The 18436-nt window shown below is 38.3% G+C and overlaps 5 protein-coding genes across 5 annotated transcripts; 3 read left to right on the plus strand and 2 right to left on the minus strand.

Moving 5' to 3' along the window:
* Positions 1-1615: 1615 nt before the first annotated feature.
* Positions 1616-4201, plus strand: LOC133518094 (larval cuticle protein A2B-like). Its single transcript, XM_061851671.1, has 2 exons — positions 1616-1910; positions 3195-4201. The coding sequence occupies exons 1-2, from the start codon at positions 1899-1901 to the stop codon at positions 3588-3590; spliced, it is 408 nt and encodes a 135-aa protein (XP_061707655.1). The 5' UTR covers positions 1616-1898; the 3' UTR covers positions 3591-4201.
* A 1070-nt stretch (positions 4202-5271) lies between these two features.
* Positions 5272-6130, plus strand: LOC133518095 (larval/pupal rigid cuticle protein 66-like). The gene is made up of 2 exons (XM_061851672.1): positions 5272-5359; positions 5710-6130. The coding sequence occupies exons 1-2, from the start codon at positions 5348-5350 to the stop codon at positions 6070-6072; spliced, it is 375 nt and encodes a 124-aa protein (XP_061707656.1). The 5' UTR covers positions 5272-5347; the 3' UTR covers positions 6073-6130.
* Positions 6131-6430: 300 nt separating this feature from the next.
* On the plus strand, positions 6431-7608 carry LOC133518088 (larval/pupal rigid cuticle protein 66-like). The gene is made up of 2 exons (XM_061851664.1): positions 6431-6579; positions 6930-7608. Exons 1-2 carry the CDS (start codon positions 6568-6570, stop codon positions 7515-7517), a joined length of 600 nt encoding a protein of 199 aa, XP_061707648.1. The 5' UTR covers positions 6431-6567; the 3' UTR covers positions 7518-7608.
* Positions 7609-11372: 3764 nt separating this feature from the next.
* Positions 11373-12403, minus strand: LOC133518091 (cuticle protein 8-like). The gene is made up of 2 exons (XM_061851668.1): positions 12245-12403; positions 11373-11996 (listed from the first exon to the last, which is right to left on the minus strand). The coding sequence occupies exons 1-2, from the start codon at positions 12254-12256 to the stop codon at positions 11445-11447; spliced, it is 564 nt and encodes a 187-aa protein (XP_061707652.1). The 5' UTR covers positions 12257-12403; the 3' UTR covers positions 11373-11444.
* A 4039-nt stretch (positions 12404-16442) lies between these two features.
* Positions 16443-17210, minus strand: LOC133518093 (larval/pupal rigid cuticle protein 66-like). The gene is made up of 2 exons (XM_061851670.1): positions 17166-17210; positions 16443-17035 (listed from the first exon to the last, which is right to left on the minus strand). The coding sequence occupies exons 1-2, from the start codon at positions 17175-17177 to the stop codon at positions 16484-16486; spliced, it is 564 nt and encodes a 187-aa protein (XP_061707654.1). The 5' UTR covers positions 17178-17210; the 3' UTR covers positions 16443-16483.
* Between the last annotated feature and the right edge of the window lie 1226 nt (positions 17211-18436).

The raw sequence follows: 18436 nt of genomic DNA on the forward strand, positions 1-18436 counted from the left end.
CCATTTTATACTCGACATCTGTTATAATAAGGTACTATACACCAACACGCACCACACTTTTACATAATCCATACTACGACACTTATTATTATTTTATAGGCATGCTACTAAATATTTATGTATATATATATGTTTTTTTTGTTACATCGTGAATCGTTCGTGATCTGGGTTCTAGCAGAATTATCAGTGCTTCACCCGAAAGAGTGGAGCGTATTACTGAGCCAGAACCCTTTTGTTTTGCTGCAACGCACACAGCACACATTACCTTTTATTGATGCTTTTTGTTCTTTATTTAATTTTTATTTTGGTGTTGCTATTGTTTGTATTATTTTTTTGTTTAGTTGTGTGTATTGTGGCAAGCGAATAAATGGTTTATCTATCTATCTATCTATCTATCTATGCAAACAAAACTTTAAACATTTATTTATTTATGAACATTCTATGGTAATTCTATAAGTATGACAATTAAATTAGTAGATCACAAAAAACATGGTACATTCTGATCCAATTTTTTTTTTCTAACAAACTGTATCCTATTTTTTATGGCTAGCTGAAAATAAAAACCGAACAAGAAATGGTTGCTCAACCCAGCAAAGCGCTAGTGAACTGACTGTTTTGTTCTGTGCTGAGTGCATTACATTACAGTACCATAATTTCCTCCAAACTTGACCATTTGCATTGTGCAACATATAATTGGATTATGACTACGCTGTAATTAAATGTTTACGATCTTCCTGATTCTGACTGACGGGCTATTAGAGATGGAGGAGGAGGTTCAAAGTTTAAGTTAGCTAACTTAATATGAAAACTAAATCGAATTACTTCTTTAATTGCATAATCAATGTGGCCTTAACTTATCTACACTGCATTTGGAGTGTCGAAGGAATACACATAATTGAAATGACTATTTAAAGCAATGATTCTGAAAAACTAAACAATTTTTGACGACAGGAAAACCTACAATAGAAGGTCATCTTGCTCAAATTTGGAGAGGTCTAACTGAGAAAGCAGATGCCTTCTTATAGAAAACCACAGTTACAATAACACTGCTATACTCTGTAGCACACCATTTTCCAACCACTTCCTGATATCCGATTGAGCTCAAAATTTTCATATATATGTAAGTCGGGTGATAATGCAATATTATGGTACCGTCGAGCTGATCTGATGATGACAGGAGGTGGCTATCGGAAATCTGTGATGAAACCACGCAACCTAATTGTGTTTGAGGTTTTTAGTATTGTCTCTATAAGTATTAGTTGCCCGTGGTAAGGAAAGTACAGTCAGCGACAAAAGTTTTGCCAAAAACTCATTGCATGCACCAATCTAAAAAAACGGAAACACAGATACAATGAAAAGTCACCTGATATTTTTTTACGTGTTATTTCACTTTCCATTGGCGTTTTTTATCAACGATTTTTCATTTATAGATCGTCTCATTCACGAAGACGCGTGCCTTGCCTCCTAATGTCATGTTATTAAAGGTTAGGTTTGACAAATCTGCGCGTCATCGTGGATGACACGAACTACAATTAGGCTCTCAAAGGATATTCGTTGTGAGGCCTAACCTAAATACAGAGAATTCTATAAGCGATCGGCGACGCCTTCATACCACCGTTGGAGTCCCAAGCGTCGATAGATTGTATCGTCCTGTTTACGTCACATGGGCTGCTCGCTTATTAGCCACTGCCATAGTATCAATAAAGGCCTACAAAAGTGTTTTTCTTTAGGAACTAATTAAAATGCGAACGGAAACGGAACACCTGCAACCACAGGGCTCAAATCTCCGCCACCCGAGACTCTTGCGCAAGCAGGATTGTTTTTCACATCCTTCGGTATAAATCGAGACATAATTGAGCACTAATCATAGTTCACAGGACAGTCATCAAGCCAGCGCCATGATTCAAAAGGTACCTATTTAAATACCTAATTATTAAGTAAAGTAGATTATAGGTACTTTATGAAGTACAGTAGAGCTAAGTGGGATAATTTCAATCTCAATAATATTGAAGCACTTTAGGCAATAATAACATTATTTTATCAATTGCCCCGTTTTACACCTCATCAAGATTTATTGTGGAAATTAATATTTTTTAACTAGCTATTTTTATAAGTAAAATTAAACATTGACTAAGTCTTATGAAGCTCCAATTAAATTGTGTCTATGAAATTTTTCACCTGGTAAAAATTAAAGTTACGCGTCTTTTCTGTAGATATCCTAAAGTAAACGTATTTTAAATCGTAATTTTCTTAATTTTATCCTTATAGGCATGTTAAATTAAACCTTTTACTTCTTAAGAAGATAGGCCATGGCCACTTCTCCATATAAACGTAGTCTCCATTTTCCTCTCTGTATATTGTCATTATGGAAAGTGTTTTTACGTATTTAAAAGTACATTGAGCATAGTAATAAAACAAAGGGGTTGTTTGACTATTTTCGAATTTTTTATTTGTGTAAAAATTAGGAGCGAAATACATATTTCATACAAATTTAAAGCATCGTCCAGGAAAGCATCCATATTCTTTTAAAATTTGTTTGATAAAAGTCTTAGTAAAAACTGAATCTAAATCATTAACTTTTGTAATGACGATACGAAAGACACCGATATTCCCGAATGTTTCTGACCAATAAAGTATCAAAGAATTACAAAAATTTCTTAACCTTTATTACAGATTGTCATTAAAACTAAGATTAGCCGCTAAACTGTAGATTATGCATAAGAATTTGCTGCCACTTAAGTCGACAGTAATTAAGCTCAATATATCATCACATTTACTGGTGTCAGCTATAAATAGCGTTTGCTATTTCCTTGCCAAACTTGTCGCAGACAGAGTAATTATTTGTAATAAATCTGTACCTACTGACGATTCTGATATGCAAATAAAAAACATAGAATTCGAATAATTATAGGTACTAGTTGCTCTTTTTGTATGTCTACAAAACTAATCTAGGTATGTCTATGTCAAGATATTACTCAGGCTCTAAATTTTTGGGTACAGTCTTGATAGCTCAAATAGCAGAGCACTGTACTAGTTTTCCACTTTTAATTTATTTCTAAGCTTAATAGCATCGTCCGCTGACGTTTCTACTTGATACAAAATTAATTTATAGACTTTTATTTCTATAATGCTTTATTGTTTATTTACCCGTTTCAGTTGTAAGTTACTTAAATTATTTCTCTTTATTGTTACAGGTCGCAGTACTTTCAGCTTTAATCATCTCAGCCAGCTGCATGTACATCCACCAGTCTCCCTTACCTCTTACCATCGGTATCCAACACTCATACCCATCCCATGACTCTCCATCTTACGACTACTCCTACGCCGTCAACGACAGACACACGGGTGATGTAAAAAGCCAACATGAAAGCAGGAGAGCTGACACTGTCGTCGGACAGTACTCCCTCATCCAACCTGATGGGCTGAGAAGGACTGTTGACTATAGAGCTGATGATCATACCGGGTTTAACGCTGATGTTAGGACTGAAGTTGGCCATATTGGAAATCTAGCTACTGAGTTGCCAGCTGTTTCGAGGAGTTCTTTGGTGCTGCATGTTCCTAATCAGAACCACGGTCCTTCGTGGATGTAAATTGCTGAAGTGATCTGAACGAATACTGTATAGAAAGGGTCATCAAATGGCGGACTCCGGTCCGGATCCGATCACCGACCTATTTAATTTTTTTGCTCATTTATAAAACTCAAGTAGATCGGACCACGATGACCATTTTATTTTTAAAACCAGATCCCTGAAGACACTAATTGGTGACCCCCTGCTCTATAGCGACTACACTCATGATTAATGATTCGAAGGTTAGCACTGAAGCCTGAGATATGTATTTGTATCACTTTTTTGTACTTTTTTTTTCATGTATATGTTGCTACAAATAATGTATAGAAAACTTTCTTCGATTTTTTTTTATCATGCGAATGTACAGATGTATTTGTATGTAAAATCTAGACTATTTTATTTGCATTTAACGTAATACTGCCTTGAAAACAGACTTGTATTTAGTATGTAGATAGAATAACTAGAGATAATTGGTGACCGGTCCAGCTAACCTTGGTATCTAGGTACGAATAGTACGAGGGAAATTGCCTGAGTAATGCTTAAGAAATGCAATACCGGTACCATGACATAACTAAGGTTTTATAAGTCCTGTAATCAGTCATCACAATGTGTTAAGTAAATTATTGCAATTATTTCTGCGTTTTTCTGACCTGTTATTTCTATTGCGGATATTATTTATCACGTCTTAGCTCTATAATAACAAACACATGATAATAACCCAAATATTGATACCCTAGTCGACACTGGTACTAATTATGCGGAAAATTGGGTTGTAATTAAGACTTTTTGTTTGTGCACTACGGTACTAACTACAACATAATTGGCCCCGTAATTAGTACAAGTGTGAACTAGGGTATCGATATGGAACACATAATAGAACAACAATGTGAGCATCGGTTTATTTATCTTGACATCAGGATTTATAGGTAAGTACAACAGGATCCGGATATAATTAACGTACGGATCACGTACGTATCATATATTGAGCTCCGGACTTTATATAATTTGTTTATTAGGAGGCAAGCATAAACTTAGGTATAAGTAATAAACTTGATTAATTGGGACAACTTGTTTGAATGTTTATATTGGTAAGTAGATGATTACCTGTAATGTGGTAACCAAAATGTAAAAGCGGGCAACATTAGATAATTTTTAGGTCGTGGGTAGGATTATGGGTTTATAAAATTTTTACAACTTATAGAGAGGACGCCGTTAGCTGTCAATCGTGAGGTCTTATTAGAGCATTTGAGAATCGCTAAGACAAGAAGTAGGAGGATATCAAAGATCTAGATTAATTTTCAGACTAATAATTGTAATAGTGCTTAACTACCTACTTACCTATTAGATGTTATGTTTGAATCAATCAGTGTCACGTCGATTACGAATAAAATACTTGCCACATTCGAATATAATACAGTAAAAATAAATATTTGATCATTAAAACAGCAAAGGGCAAAATATTTGGATCCGTGAGAATACCTTTTACATTTCGCCACCATGAACCGGTCTTAAAATCGTATGGTGAAGAAAACAACCCATGATTCATGTACAAAGGGAAATTAAGATCGAAACATTTCATTAAACTTGTCTGAGACCTTTCCCGAACGTCGCCCCGTCGCTCTTGACTTTTAGGCGTTTCCTGATTGTTCGATACCAAAACAAGATCTCGAGCAAGTGGGATTTGAGTTGGATGATATAAAAAGCCGGTAAATCTTCGACAGAAGCATCAGATCTTCTGGACTTACCGACGTAGTCACAACTACCTATCCTCATTCAACATGGTTGCGAAGGTAAATATTAAAAATATATTACTCATTTTTCTAATTACTCATCTACGTTTAAATCTACTTTATAATAGATTTTTAGTGATGTTAGCAACAAAATGCTAACATTAGTTATCAATACAACTTTGACTAATTTTTTTTATAAAAAGTATCAAGTTACATCTGGATTCCTACTTTAGATACCTTAAAATTTAGCTTTAGTTATCAACATGCTCATATCTTGATATTAATTAGATCTTTAAATATTTTAATAGTAGTAAAATATGCCCTTTAATTAACCCATAAAACGCAGCCCTTGATAAAATCTTAGCCTTCACCAACTTCACCTTGTCTAATTACGAAACCCTTCATTCCAGTTCGTCGTCGTCCTCGCCTTCGTGGCAGTGGCCTCCGCCAGTTCCCTGTCCAGCTTCTCCTACGGCGTGGCTGACCCCTACACCGGCGACTTCAAGAACCAGGTCGAGACCCGCGCCGGAGACAACGTCCAGGGACAGTACTCCCTCCTCGAGTCGGATGGAACCCGCAGGACCGTCGACTATGCTGCCGGCGCTGGTGGCTTCAACGCCATTGTCAGGAAGGACCCTGCTCTGATCGCTGCCGCTCCCATCTCTTACGCTGCCCCCATCTCTTACGCCGCCCCCATCTCTTACGCCACTCCTTACGCCTATGGCGCGTATCCTTACGCCAGATTCGGATACCCCTACGGACGATTCTACTAAACTGTACTAGGCATCTCTAATTGGCACCGATTTTGTAAATAAACAGATTCTATTTCAATTTTCTTTGTTTCTTTGACCTGATGTAATCACTTATAATGTTGCAAACGTGGTAAACTCGACACGATTAGCTTCAATGCAAATGGGCTAATTAACACAGTTATTGGAGTACGCAACGTCTTGATACAAAACTTAATATTATCTAGCATCTGAAGGTCACCGCCTAATTTCTATGCATAATAAATATAATTGTTTCCTTTACGTCCAAGCGGACTAAGTACCTACAACTAAATGGTTGGTCGCGTGGTCCGAGCCGAGTTCCGCATACCGTAGACGAAAAGTGACGCTTAAAAAACCCTACTTCGGCCTAGAGCGTATACGTGTCTTTTACTTCCTATTATTAGCTGTCAGTGATTGTACAGGAGTGATATAAAAAGGCGGAGCAAAAACCAGGATTAATCATTCGCAATTCACTGTGCAACAAATAAACTTATCGAAATGGCAGCTAAGGTAATTATTCAAGCGTTTAAAGATTTGGTCTCCATCAATGAACCGAAATTATTTTAATTTAGTTACCAGTGAAAATCGAATATAAATTAAATATTGTTTTATTAATAATTACTTCGTACAAATGAAATTCTTCATCTAGTTCATTTTAAATTAATCGTAATCTATTCTTTTTTGAATATCATGTTATAGATTATCATAATAATAATTAAAATGCTAATGATAGAAATATAAAGTGAAAAGTACCTACCTAAAATATTTTTTTGTTACAAAGATAGCAATGAAATTCTACTCATCAAATATTTATAGCTCAACAGTTAATAGTGAAATAATGGAACTTATTTCTTTTGCAGTTCGTCGTTGTAGCTCTTTTGGTGGCAGCTGCCCAGGGCAGCGCCATCCATGGCGGTAACTACAACAGCTTCTCCTATGGAGTGTCGGACCCCCACACCGGCGATGTGAAGAGCCAGCACGAGACCCGCGTGGGCGACAGCGTGGTCGGTCAGTACTCGCTGCTGGACTCCGACGGCACAAAGCGCACCGTCGATTACGCCGCTGATGCCCACTCCGGATTCAACGCTGTCGTGCGCAAGGACCCTCTGCTGCACGCCGCTCCCGTCGCCATCGCCCACGCCGCTCCTCTGGCCGTCGCTGCTCACGCTGCTCCCCTGGCGTACGCCGCCCACGCCGCTCCTCTGGCCCATGCCGCTCCCCTAGCGTACGCTGCTCACGCAGCTCCTCTCGCTCACGTCGCCCACGCTGCCCCTCTCGCGTACTCCACCAGCGTCGCCCACGGTGCTCCTCTTGCCCACGCCGCGTACGCCGCTCCCCTGGCGCACACTGCATACGCTCACGGTGCCATCGCCGCTCCCCTCGCTCATGTCGCCCATGGCGCTCATGGACTCGGATATGCCGGCCATTTGGGATACTCCCACTATTAGAAACTAAATTATACTAGACAATAAATAATACTCAAATAAGCTATGGGTTTTTACCATGGCCACGAAACTGCTGTGATTACGTCAAATAAATTTTTTTTTTTTAATTTATTTCTTTATTTCAGGCTAATTTGCCCATAGATTGTTAGTTATATACAGACTTACAATACTAGTGTTAGTACATCTTAACCTAGGTCTCACGGCTTCATTTGGGGTCTTGGTACACAGGACATTAAATTAAAAGTTTTATTGTTTTTTTCCAACCCTTTAAATTACTTTCACTAAATGGGTATTACAATTATATACTCGATCGATGACAGATCGATGACCGTATTCAATATCTATCTAAAATCTCGTCTCACAGCATCATTTCAGTACTAAGATACGAGGTTTTTAAAAGTGACCGATTTTCAAAGTGTGAAACATGTAAACCATTTGATAAATTTCAATGCAATGATTAACTATTACCTACTGTATTGAAAATCCGAAACTGTAAATGACCAACAATTAAAAAAATTAGACAACAAAGCTGACCTCCAAAATAAAGGTGTGACTAGACACAAGTAATCAATGAAAATAATTAATGTAACATTTGACTAAATTGCAGCAATCGGCAGCTAGTTTTACCACGGATCTCAATGTACTCAATGACTCAACCAGGTACTCAATGACTTAATAACAGTGCGTGATATTCACAAAGTCCATTTTAATAAAACGACCTCCACTGACATCAATAAGCAATGTGTAAAATTAAAACGTTGGTAATTATATAACAACCATGAAATGCACGTTTTTAATTTAAAGTGCAGCTTCGATATTTATTGTATGCCCAAATTCATGCAGCTGTTGAGTGGTATTTCTGGTACCTATCTAAAAGGCTGCCCGAAATGACACAAATAATAATGACTACATTACGTACGAAGGTTTATCCCTCTGTAATGAGCACCACTAGATCCAGCACAATTAAATTAAATGGCGGGTCATGACATGTCGACAACATTATACTAGAGGCCGTTTTTCTGAAAAGATTCACCATTTATAGTATAAGTCATCGAATTTTATTAGCGGACATGGTTTTTTAATTCTGCTCCATAACGCATAACAGCTGTAACTGTCATTGAAAAATTCACTGAAAAATATTTATAACCAGAATTTATATCGTAATAAATCATGCTTATCCTCTCCTAGTGTCATTTTTGCAGTTTTGAATTTGGAACCTTCTTTTATTTCATAATAGTTAAAACTCGATTTGAATTTGTCCTTTTTGAAGTAACTCGGAACTTAGGAGGATATATTTATAGCATATAAATAGAATTTGCGTAGAATCAGATCATGATAAACACATTTATAGATAGTTGATTTGACTGTCTTAATAATTTAACTCTATTATCTTTATAAACATAGAGGAAGAAAAAGTTAGAAGAATATTTTAGAATGCCATCTGTGACATAATTCGGCAATATTTTCTAATAAGACTGTAGTATTTAAGCAGTTTCCCATTGAGCTTAAATTTAGCATACCTATAATCCTTCGGCAACCATTCAATGTTATGATAAAATCAAGCAACGGTCTTCTTCTTCGTCGCGTTGTCCCGGCATTTTACCACGGCTCATGGGAGCCTGGGGTCCGCTTGACAACTAATCCGAAGATGTGGCGTAGGCACTAGTTTTTACGAAAGCGACTGCCATCCAGGGATCGGAACCGGTTTTTTTGGAAAAACTTTGAAATAAACATATATTTCGGTTTATTTTATACTCCAAATATAGGACTCGGTTGTTTTTAGATAACGACTTCGTATTATTAGATTGTCCAATTAGAAATGAAATAATTAACAAAGAACGAAAAAATATCGTTTTCGTTCCCATACAAAAAATACCGGTTTCTGATCCCTGCTGCCATCTGACCTGTCAACGCAGAGGGTAAACTAGGCCTTGTTGGGATTAGTCGGGTTTCCTCACTATGTTTTCCTTCACCGAAAAGCGACTGGTAAATATCAATCGATATTTCGTACATAAGTTCCGAAAACCTCATTGGTACGAGCTGGACATTTGAACACGTGACCTCCGGATTGCAAGTCGCACGCTCTTACCGCTAGGCCACCAGCGCCAAAAAAAAAAAACAAAATCAAGCAACGGGATCTACACAATATCGGTGGTTTAGAATAATAATTGATGACTATACAGAACACAAGCTAGCACTACTTATGAAATGAAAGGGAGATAAACTTTTCTACATTTATGAATATGCCTTTTATAAAATATCTGTGACTATACAAAATATCCCTCCTGTCCCTTTTTCTCTTCGTATTTAAATACCATGGCATTCCTACGAGGGCTACGAGTATATAGACAATTAAATACTTAACCAGCATGTCAACAGTATCCGTGTGTATTATTAAACAAAAAACACATAGCGCCTAATCACTACACCTTACTAATAGCTGACCTTCAATTGGTCAAAGACAAATAGTTACCACCGAAGGTTCCGCTTTGACACGCACGAACCATAATTAATTGATGCGTTTTAGGTAATTTTTGCACATGGTTTCGTAACGATACCGAACAAACAAAACTAAACCTTATAACAATAGGTGGTGGTTCTACAAGTGAAGCGATAATTAAATCTAAAAATTTTATCTTTTTATACAAATTTTGACTGGCTGCTTTCGTTTCCCCAATGATGTTCGGCTCAGATACCAGATCTTCAATCTCCGGAGTTCTGCGGAATCTGCAGGTTCCATCCTCTCCACGTGTGGGTCGACGAGTGGGTGGCTCCGATGGCTCGGGCACGTAGTCCGAATGGGAGAAGATCGTGCAGTCTGGAGGACGTACTCTGGAGTCCCAAATGGCCGAAGATCGTCTGGATGGAAGAGGTACCGCTGGAGAGACGAAGTCCTAAAAGACCTTAGCGAACTCGGCGCTGCCGACGGGACAGAAACGGTTTTGGACAGAGAAGCATGGTGGTCTTTGGTGTCGGAGGCCAAGATCCACTTCGGGTCGCTGCACCACAGCAGTAAGTAAGTAAGTATACCACTTTTGAATTGAAATTAAATTAGTGTCGGTTGCACTACATCGTCTGTCATCGTTAAAACATTCGCAAAATGTTATTATATTTTATTTTTTCCCATAGTTGAAGTTTCATAGTTCATTGCTGAGTGTCGTAGATCAGTCCACTAATTGTAATTTGTACAATTGGTCGTCAGTCCAGGTTTCATTGATCACATTTATCAGACCAACCAAAGTTAAACATGAGGCTCGAACCGCTCGAAAACCAAAAGGTCGTTCAAATATTAATGATCAAAACAAGTTACTTAGGTAACTATTTATAAGACAAAACAAAGCCTAGATGTAATTTCCAACTTCGCATAATAAGTTAGTGAAATATATAGATATTATAGTGTCTGGAGGCTAATTGACTTAAAAATTATAAATTAAGCTGGGGTTAAAAATGACAAGTTTTGTCCCTTTGGGACCTTAAACTAAATGACTGCCATGCATTTATCGCCAAATACCAATCGAAAAGTGAAATTATATTGCGATGAGGGTGACAGATGTGCACGAAAAGTCACATGATCTGAACCCCTAGTGTAAATTTATTCGATAGCGAAACGTGACGTACGCGTTTGCGTTAAGTGTCATTTTGTATGGGATTTTGAGTTTCCAAAATGTCCCGCTTGGCGCGCTGTTTCTAAATCCCATACAAAATGACACTTAAGGCAAACTCGTACGTCACGTTTCGCTATCAAATAAATTTACACTAGAGTTACTGTACATACATTCGTTTCAATTGGAGTTTTGCGAGTGTAAATCTATAACTTATGTAATATTATTATAATATTTAACAAAAAAAAATAGCAAATAGTTTTTAAAATGTATTAAATTTATTCTCTAATCATCACAGTCTACTTTCAGTTTGGAGTTGTGTTATTGTTTAATATCCGTAATGCGCACCGTAGCCGAGACCATGTCCGTAACCAAGACCATGGCCGTAACCGAGACCGACTCCATGAGCGCCGTAAGCGATGGCGCCATGGGCGATGGGAGCGGCGTAGGCGGTGTGGGCCAGGGGAGCGGCGTACGCGGTGTGAGCCAGAGGAGCGGCGATCGCGGCATGGGCCAAGGGAGCGGCGTGAGCGACGTGGGAGGCGTACGCTACGGGAGCAGCGTGGGCGATCGGGGCAGCGTACGCGAGGGGAGCGGCGTGTGCGGCGATGGCGACGGGAGCGGCGTGCAGCAGAGGGTCCTTGCGCACGACAGCGTTGAATCCGGAGTGGGCATCAGCAGCGTAGTCGACGGTGCGCTTTGTGCCGTCGGAGTCCAACAGCGAGTACTGGCCGACCACGCTGTCGCCCACGCGGGTCTCGTGCTGGCTCTTCACGTCGCCGGTGTGGGGATCCGACACTCCATAGGAGAAGCTGTTGTAATTTCCACCGTGGATAGCGCTGCCCTGAGCAGCCGCCACCAAGAGAGCTACAACGACGAACTGAAACAAAAAGAAACATTCATTGTTAAACACGTCCGTTCGCTTAGTTTTTATTTATAAACCCATATAATGACGTATATACTTATACATATGTCTTTGTTTAAGACCAGCTGTATTTGAGATTAGCATTTCCTATATCTTGCATTAAATATCTCGCTAATTACAGAAAATTATTGATTGTCTTTTGTAGATTTTTTCTGGAATATTTTCTGCATAAATGTAAATTTTTATATAGCATAGCAATTTACCTTCGCAGCCATTGTGATAGGTGTGTATTGCTCGACTTCGACTTGCAACTGATTAAGTTCGGTCTGTAACAACTATTTATATCGTTGTCTGCACCATATTATTTCGGAGGTCAAGATCTGTCGTTGTCCGTATAGTTACGTCGATATTGTTTCTCAGGTGGATCGGAGACCTTGCCAAGTGATAGTAAAGCGGGCGTAACATTCCAATCACGTAATGATTAAGGGCAAGTTAACGACTCATGGTAGCCAGTGTAAGCACGTTCTCCAACGAAGTATGCATTGTTTTGGATCTCGGGGTCACGTTTACATTGGTCTGATTGTAAGCCGGTTTAGAGTACCTACACTCGTGTAGCCATTGAGAATTATAAGGCTTTGTATGAATTAAAAGTGACCAGGAGTTTGGTCGGTCGTTGACATCATAATTGCATTCGAATTACGAGTAAAGCGAACTCGGAAATTGAAACAGATCAGTCGTATTAGCATAGCTTCAATTGTATAAAATTACTAAGAAAAAGTAAGTTAAGTCAAAGCTACTTTAATATTAGAGACCATTAGAGAGTTTAAAGAGGTATATAATAGGTACCTATACATTTTTTGACAAAAAAAAATGACAACCTTTTATCGCTGACTGTACTTTTCTTTCAACAGGCAACTTATACACTAATCGAAACTATTCTAACAAACCCAAAAATAAGTAAATAGGTTGCGTTGTTTTTATCACAGAGTTCCTATCGCCAACTCCTGGGTTCACCAAAAGATCAGCTATGGTAACATATTTGAAGTTTCAACCCAATCGAATAACGGGAAATGGACCTAATTTTGCATGCAAGATTTGACCTGAACAAATGTATTTGATATTACAAATATAAACATTGCAAGTTAAATATAAGCTTGTAAAGGACCTATACCTCTTTAGACTTATTCTTCTTCTTCCTCCTGCCCTTATCCCACGTTATGTGGGGTTGACACAACATGTTCTTCTCTTCCATTCTCCTCTATCTTTCGTCACCTCACTCACTCCTTTCTTTCTCATATCCTCTTTCACACAATCCATCCATCGTTTTTTGGGTCTACCATCCGCTCTCCGTCCATCAACATTCATTCCTAACATTCTTTTTCCTATTTTTCTTTAGACTTATTATGTTAATTGAATTTATATGGGAGTTTGGAATTATCTCTTCACAGTTTTTTTTTCCTTAGTACTAGATTTATAAAACCATAGTACGTAAATGTTCTTGCACTGCCAAGTTTCAGGCGGCAGTGACGCGCCAAAAGTATGCTCCCCTGGGTTCATGGTATATTTTCGTCCCTTTTGCGGTGGAGACGGCGGACTGCTGCGATGCCAAACAACTGATTAACATTCCGCCGGACGGGATCGGCCTGTCAGTTGTTCGGAGCTGTCGAGTCGTTTCTGGTGCAAAGGCTGTCTATAGCCACCGTGCGTCGTAATTTTATGAGCATTATGGGCACTTTTGAACCGTAAGCGACAAGAAACAGGTTTGACTAGTTACAGTGTGTTAATAATTATTAGTAATCTATGAACTATGTCACATTAAATTATTCATTATGTTTAAATAAAAAAACATTTGGATCTACTTTCGAGAACAGATTAGATTATTAGGTACAATTTTACGTATCCGTGGTGTAACTCATTCGAACCGAATACGGAACATTCATATGTGACTCGCATACTCGTGACCACTTTTGTTTTGTCAACAATTGTATCTATTCAATCACAAATCAATCACTGTCATATTTATGCAAATAAATAAGAAAAGGTTCCGAGCATGTTCCGAGTCTATATTTTTGACAATTATTTCAAATGTGAACGAATTAAGTAGTCAAGACTTTCTTTAATAATTGTAAAAACGTAAGTAGTAATCATTGGATCGCTAATACAGAAAAATACACTTCAGAAAGACGTGTCCCGTGTCTGTGAAAGACCCATTCCCGCATCATAAAATGTACATACATGTATTTACAGGCCAATTCTTTTTTTTACATAATAGATATATTATATACAGAGGTATTATATAGACCTTAGAGGTTTACTATATATAAGGTTACCGGAGCTCAACGAGGGAGGGGGGGGGGGGGTTAGGGTATGTAACTCCTCTAGAGTTGCAGGCGTACATAGGCTACGGAGACTGCTTACCATCAGGCGGGCCGTATGATTGTTTTTTTTTGCCAAAACACAATTTATTTGCGTTGTTTGCACACGACCCGTTATTACTTTCTACATTTTGGCTAAAAAAAACAACACAACGAATAGGTAAAGAGTCTTTTTTTACAGACTACAATTACGAGTTTCCTTTAAAACTTAAATATCCTGTATGTGTATAAGGTATGTCTAAACCAAGTCAAAGACAAAGGCGTTTTTCACAAAGTTTTTACAGATTGTTTTTCACAAGTATTGTCATTATCTCTAAAAAAATGATTCCAAAAAACTTTGTAAGTATGACATTTTACTCTCTAAATGCGGTCAAGACCTTTAAAATCTATCGGGTTTTAACAACCCGCGGTGTAATATATTGTAGTAATTATTTATCTTAAGATTATTATAATGTAATGCATACTTGGTATTGGCTGTTCAACAGCCATCATTGTCACTGTAAATGTTTGAGGCCTACTTACTGGCAGAATTTTTTTTTGAATTTTAAATTATTATTCATGCTCACGTTCGTATTTCCCGAATGCAACTAACAAGGAAAGGTACCCAACTGTCCGGTTCCGATTTAATTTATATTTATATATGTTATAGAGTAGTCTAAAATAATGGCCACGTATTTTTTTTAGCTGCCCAAACTCAACCTATTGGGAGAAATTGTCCTCCAAAGTACTAAAAAGTTACTAAATCTTCTAACTCCTATAGAAAGTGATGCTCAAGCAACTTGCTAGTTAATGGCTTGTTTGAGTATATGTTTGAGAACAGGAAAAAATAATGTACACGTGTTTTGTTATATCTGCTTAAACTCAAGTTTTCCTAAAAAAACACCCGTCTTTATGTGTAACTTTAGCGATAAGATATTATAAAACTTCGAATGTCGATTTTTTTAGGAAAAAATGAGTTTTAGCCGATATAACAAAACACGTGCTCATTATTTTTTGCTGCTTTCAAACATATACTCAAACCAGCCATTAACTAGCAAGTTGCTTGAGCATCAATTTCTATAGGAGTTAGAAGATTTAGTAATTTTTTAGGACTTTGGAGGACAATTTCTCCCAATAGGTTGAGTTTGGGCAGCTAAAAAAAAATACGTGTCTGTTATTTTAGACTACTCTATAACATATAAAAATATAAATCAAATCAAAACCGGACAGTTGGGTATCTTTCCTTGTAAGTATTTAAACATCCTTTACTAAAATACTTTAACGAAACTGACATGAATAATAAGAACCCGCAAATACTGTAGCCGTATTACGAGCTGACAGTTGACGTTTACGTTAGCGAGTGCGTAAACTCTCGTAAATCCCGCTTGCACTTATGGATTGGTGCAATAGAGAGGGAATGTGATAGAGATCACACAATCGCTAACGTAAAAAATATCAAATGGCAAATCATGGTAGTTATGCTGAAGTACTCAGTAAGTCCTCAATCACGTGATTAAGTAATTAGAATACCACCACCGAAAAAGTAAATCTGAAAGAATGCCAAGTTCGTTAACAGTTTCGTTAATAAGAAGTGAAATCTGTAATTGAGGGGAAAGAAGATTATGTTTTGGGTTGGAGTCAAAAATCGTCCAAAATGGTTCGTCTAATATACTCACGGCCGTGTGTCGTCTTTTTTGCTTTGTAAACATGGCTGACACACTGCCAATAAGAGTAGAAAAAGCATTTGTGTAAAAAAAATACATACTGCGTATATTTTTTCATACGCAGACAACCGAGGTTAGTAATAGGTTTCCTTTTGTCACTTCTTAGGTATGGAACCCTAAAAAATTATATTTCATATCATCATCATATTTTCGAGTGGCATTCAAATTTTATTTTTATTAGTTCTCAAAGCATTCTTATTGCTCTAGGAATCAGGATCACAACAAAAGTCAGATTGATCCGAAACAAAACATAAAATATTCTATGTATGTAGAGCAACAACACCTAGGTTAATCATTGAGATTGTTAACGGGGTACCTAGGTAAAATTTTTCATATGGTATAAAATACACTTTTTTGTAATTTAATTTTTTTCGTTTATTTAACAACACAGCCGTTCTTCATTACCTAACCACATATTCTACATTTACCAGGCGAGTCCATGACCGTATCCAAGACCATGGCCGAGACCGAGTCCATGACCGGCGTAACCAAGACCGAGACCATGGGCACCGTAGCCGATGGCGCCATGGGCGATGGGAGCGGCGTAGGCGGTGTGGGCAATGGGGGCAGCGTGGGCGATGTGGGCCAGGGGAGCGGCATGGGCGATATGGGTAGAATAGGCAGAGTGAGCGAGAGGAGCGGCGTGGGCGGCATACGCCAGGGGAGCGCCGTGAGCAGCGACGGCCAGAGGAGCGGCGTGGGCGATGGCGACGGGAGCGGCGTGCAGCAGATGGTCCTTGCGCACGACAGCGTTGAATCCGGAGTGGGCATCAGCGGCGTAGTCGACGGTGCGCTTTGTGCCATCGGAGTCCAGCAGCGAGTACTGGCCGACCACGCTGTCACCCACGCGGGTCTCATGCTGACTCTTCACGTCGCCGGTGTGGGGGTCCGACACTCCGTAGGAGAAGCTGTTGTAGTTACCGCCGTGGATCGCGCTGCCATGGGCGGCCGCCACCAAGAGAGCTACAACGACGAACTGAAAAATAAAAACATACACGATTACAAAACTGATTTTTGTAATTTACATGCTCGGTATTGACCATGTATAAAAGACATAAGGTAAACATATTGTTACAAATGCAAATAGAAATCAAGACAGTTTTTACCTTCGCAGCCATTATGATAGGTGTGTATTGCTCGACTTCGAGTTGCAACTGATTAACTACGGTTTGTATCGACTATTTATATTGCTGTCGGTACTACGATAATATTTCGGAGGTCAAATTCTCAGGCATTATCCGTATATAACTTACGTATTAAATGACCAGGAATTGGGTTGGCAAGCCCGTTGACATCATAATAGTAAGTATATAAATATATTTCAACTAAACTCAGAAATCGAAACGGATTATTCGTATTATTTGCATATTCGTATACAGATACTTTGATGTATTTTTGTATACGTATTTTTATAAAAGTGACATATGTGGAAGCTGCACTGTGATTGTCAAATAGATAGTGACGGCCAATGTGGCCAAATATGTCATACAACTTTGTTACTCTAAAAATAAGGATGTTTATTTGTGTGCTCATAATATATTTAGCCACTTTGGCAATGATTTACCTTTTGAACGCTAAGAACACCTAAAGTCGTCGTTACTTATCGTACCCACAGCATCTGAGGTTCCCACGTAAGGTTTACATTAGCTTTCTTGCGACCGGGAGCTTGGCGTTTGAGTGATGTTTGTGTTTATTACATAATGCGTTCAAAAGGCTAAAGAAGGTCAGACCAAGTTAAGTTGGCACCGATTTTGATAGTCCAGCCTGTGCAAGTGTTAAGTAAACGTCATAATTTCATAGAATTTTTACGTTTAAAATAACACTTGCACTGTCTGGGCTATCAAAATCGTTGCCAACTTATCTTGGTCTGGCTCTATCTATTCGATATTGTTTTTATAAATAGTGTCCGACCGAAGTTTCGGTTTCGGTTTCGGCAGGTTTTGGCAAAAAAATCATGTTTCGGCCGAAGGTTCGGTTTCGGCACAAAAACTGCCGAACCTCTCGATCGCATCGAAACTTATGATCTTGTATAGAATAGAATGTGAAAAATTGGTGAAATTTTCGAAATAGACTCGGACGCGCCGCATATTATGAGAAGATTCGAGAATCTGCAAATTACATTCGTTTAAATTATTCTTCGGGTCTGTTTCACAATGTCCAAGTAAAGTATTGGATAGCTAATTAGCAAATAAATTAACTGTCAGATAAAACTTCCTAAATAAATTAGCACTTTATCTACGAGTTAAGCTTATTTGAAGATTGTGAAATGCCAACGATGACTTTATTCGTCAGATAAGTGGCAATTAGCTTATTCAGGATGTTTTAGCTTTTCGCCTATCATTTCTTAAGTTCACCTTGACAATGCCCCAGTACCTAC

This window comes from Cydia pomonella, chromosome 5 (assembly GCF_033807575.1).
Source record: "Cydia pomonella isolate Wapato2018A chromosome 5, ilCydPomo1, whole genome shotgun sequence".
NCBI lineage: Eukaryota > Metazoa > Arthropoda > Insecta > Lepidoptera > Tortricidae > Cydia > Cydia pomonella.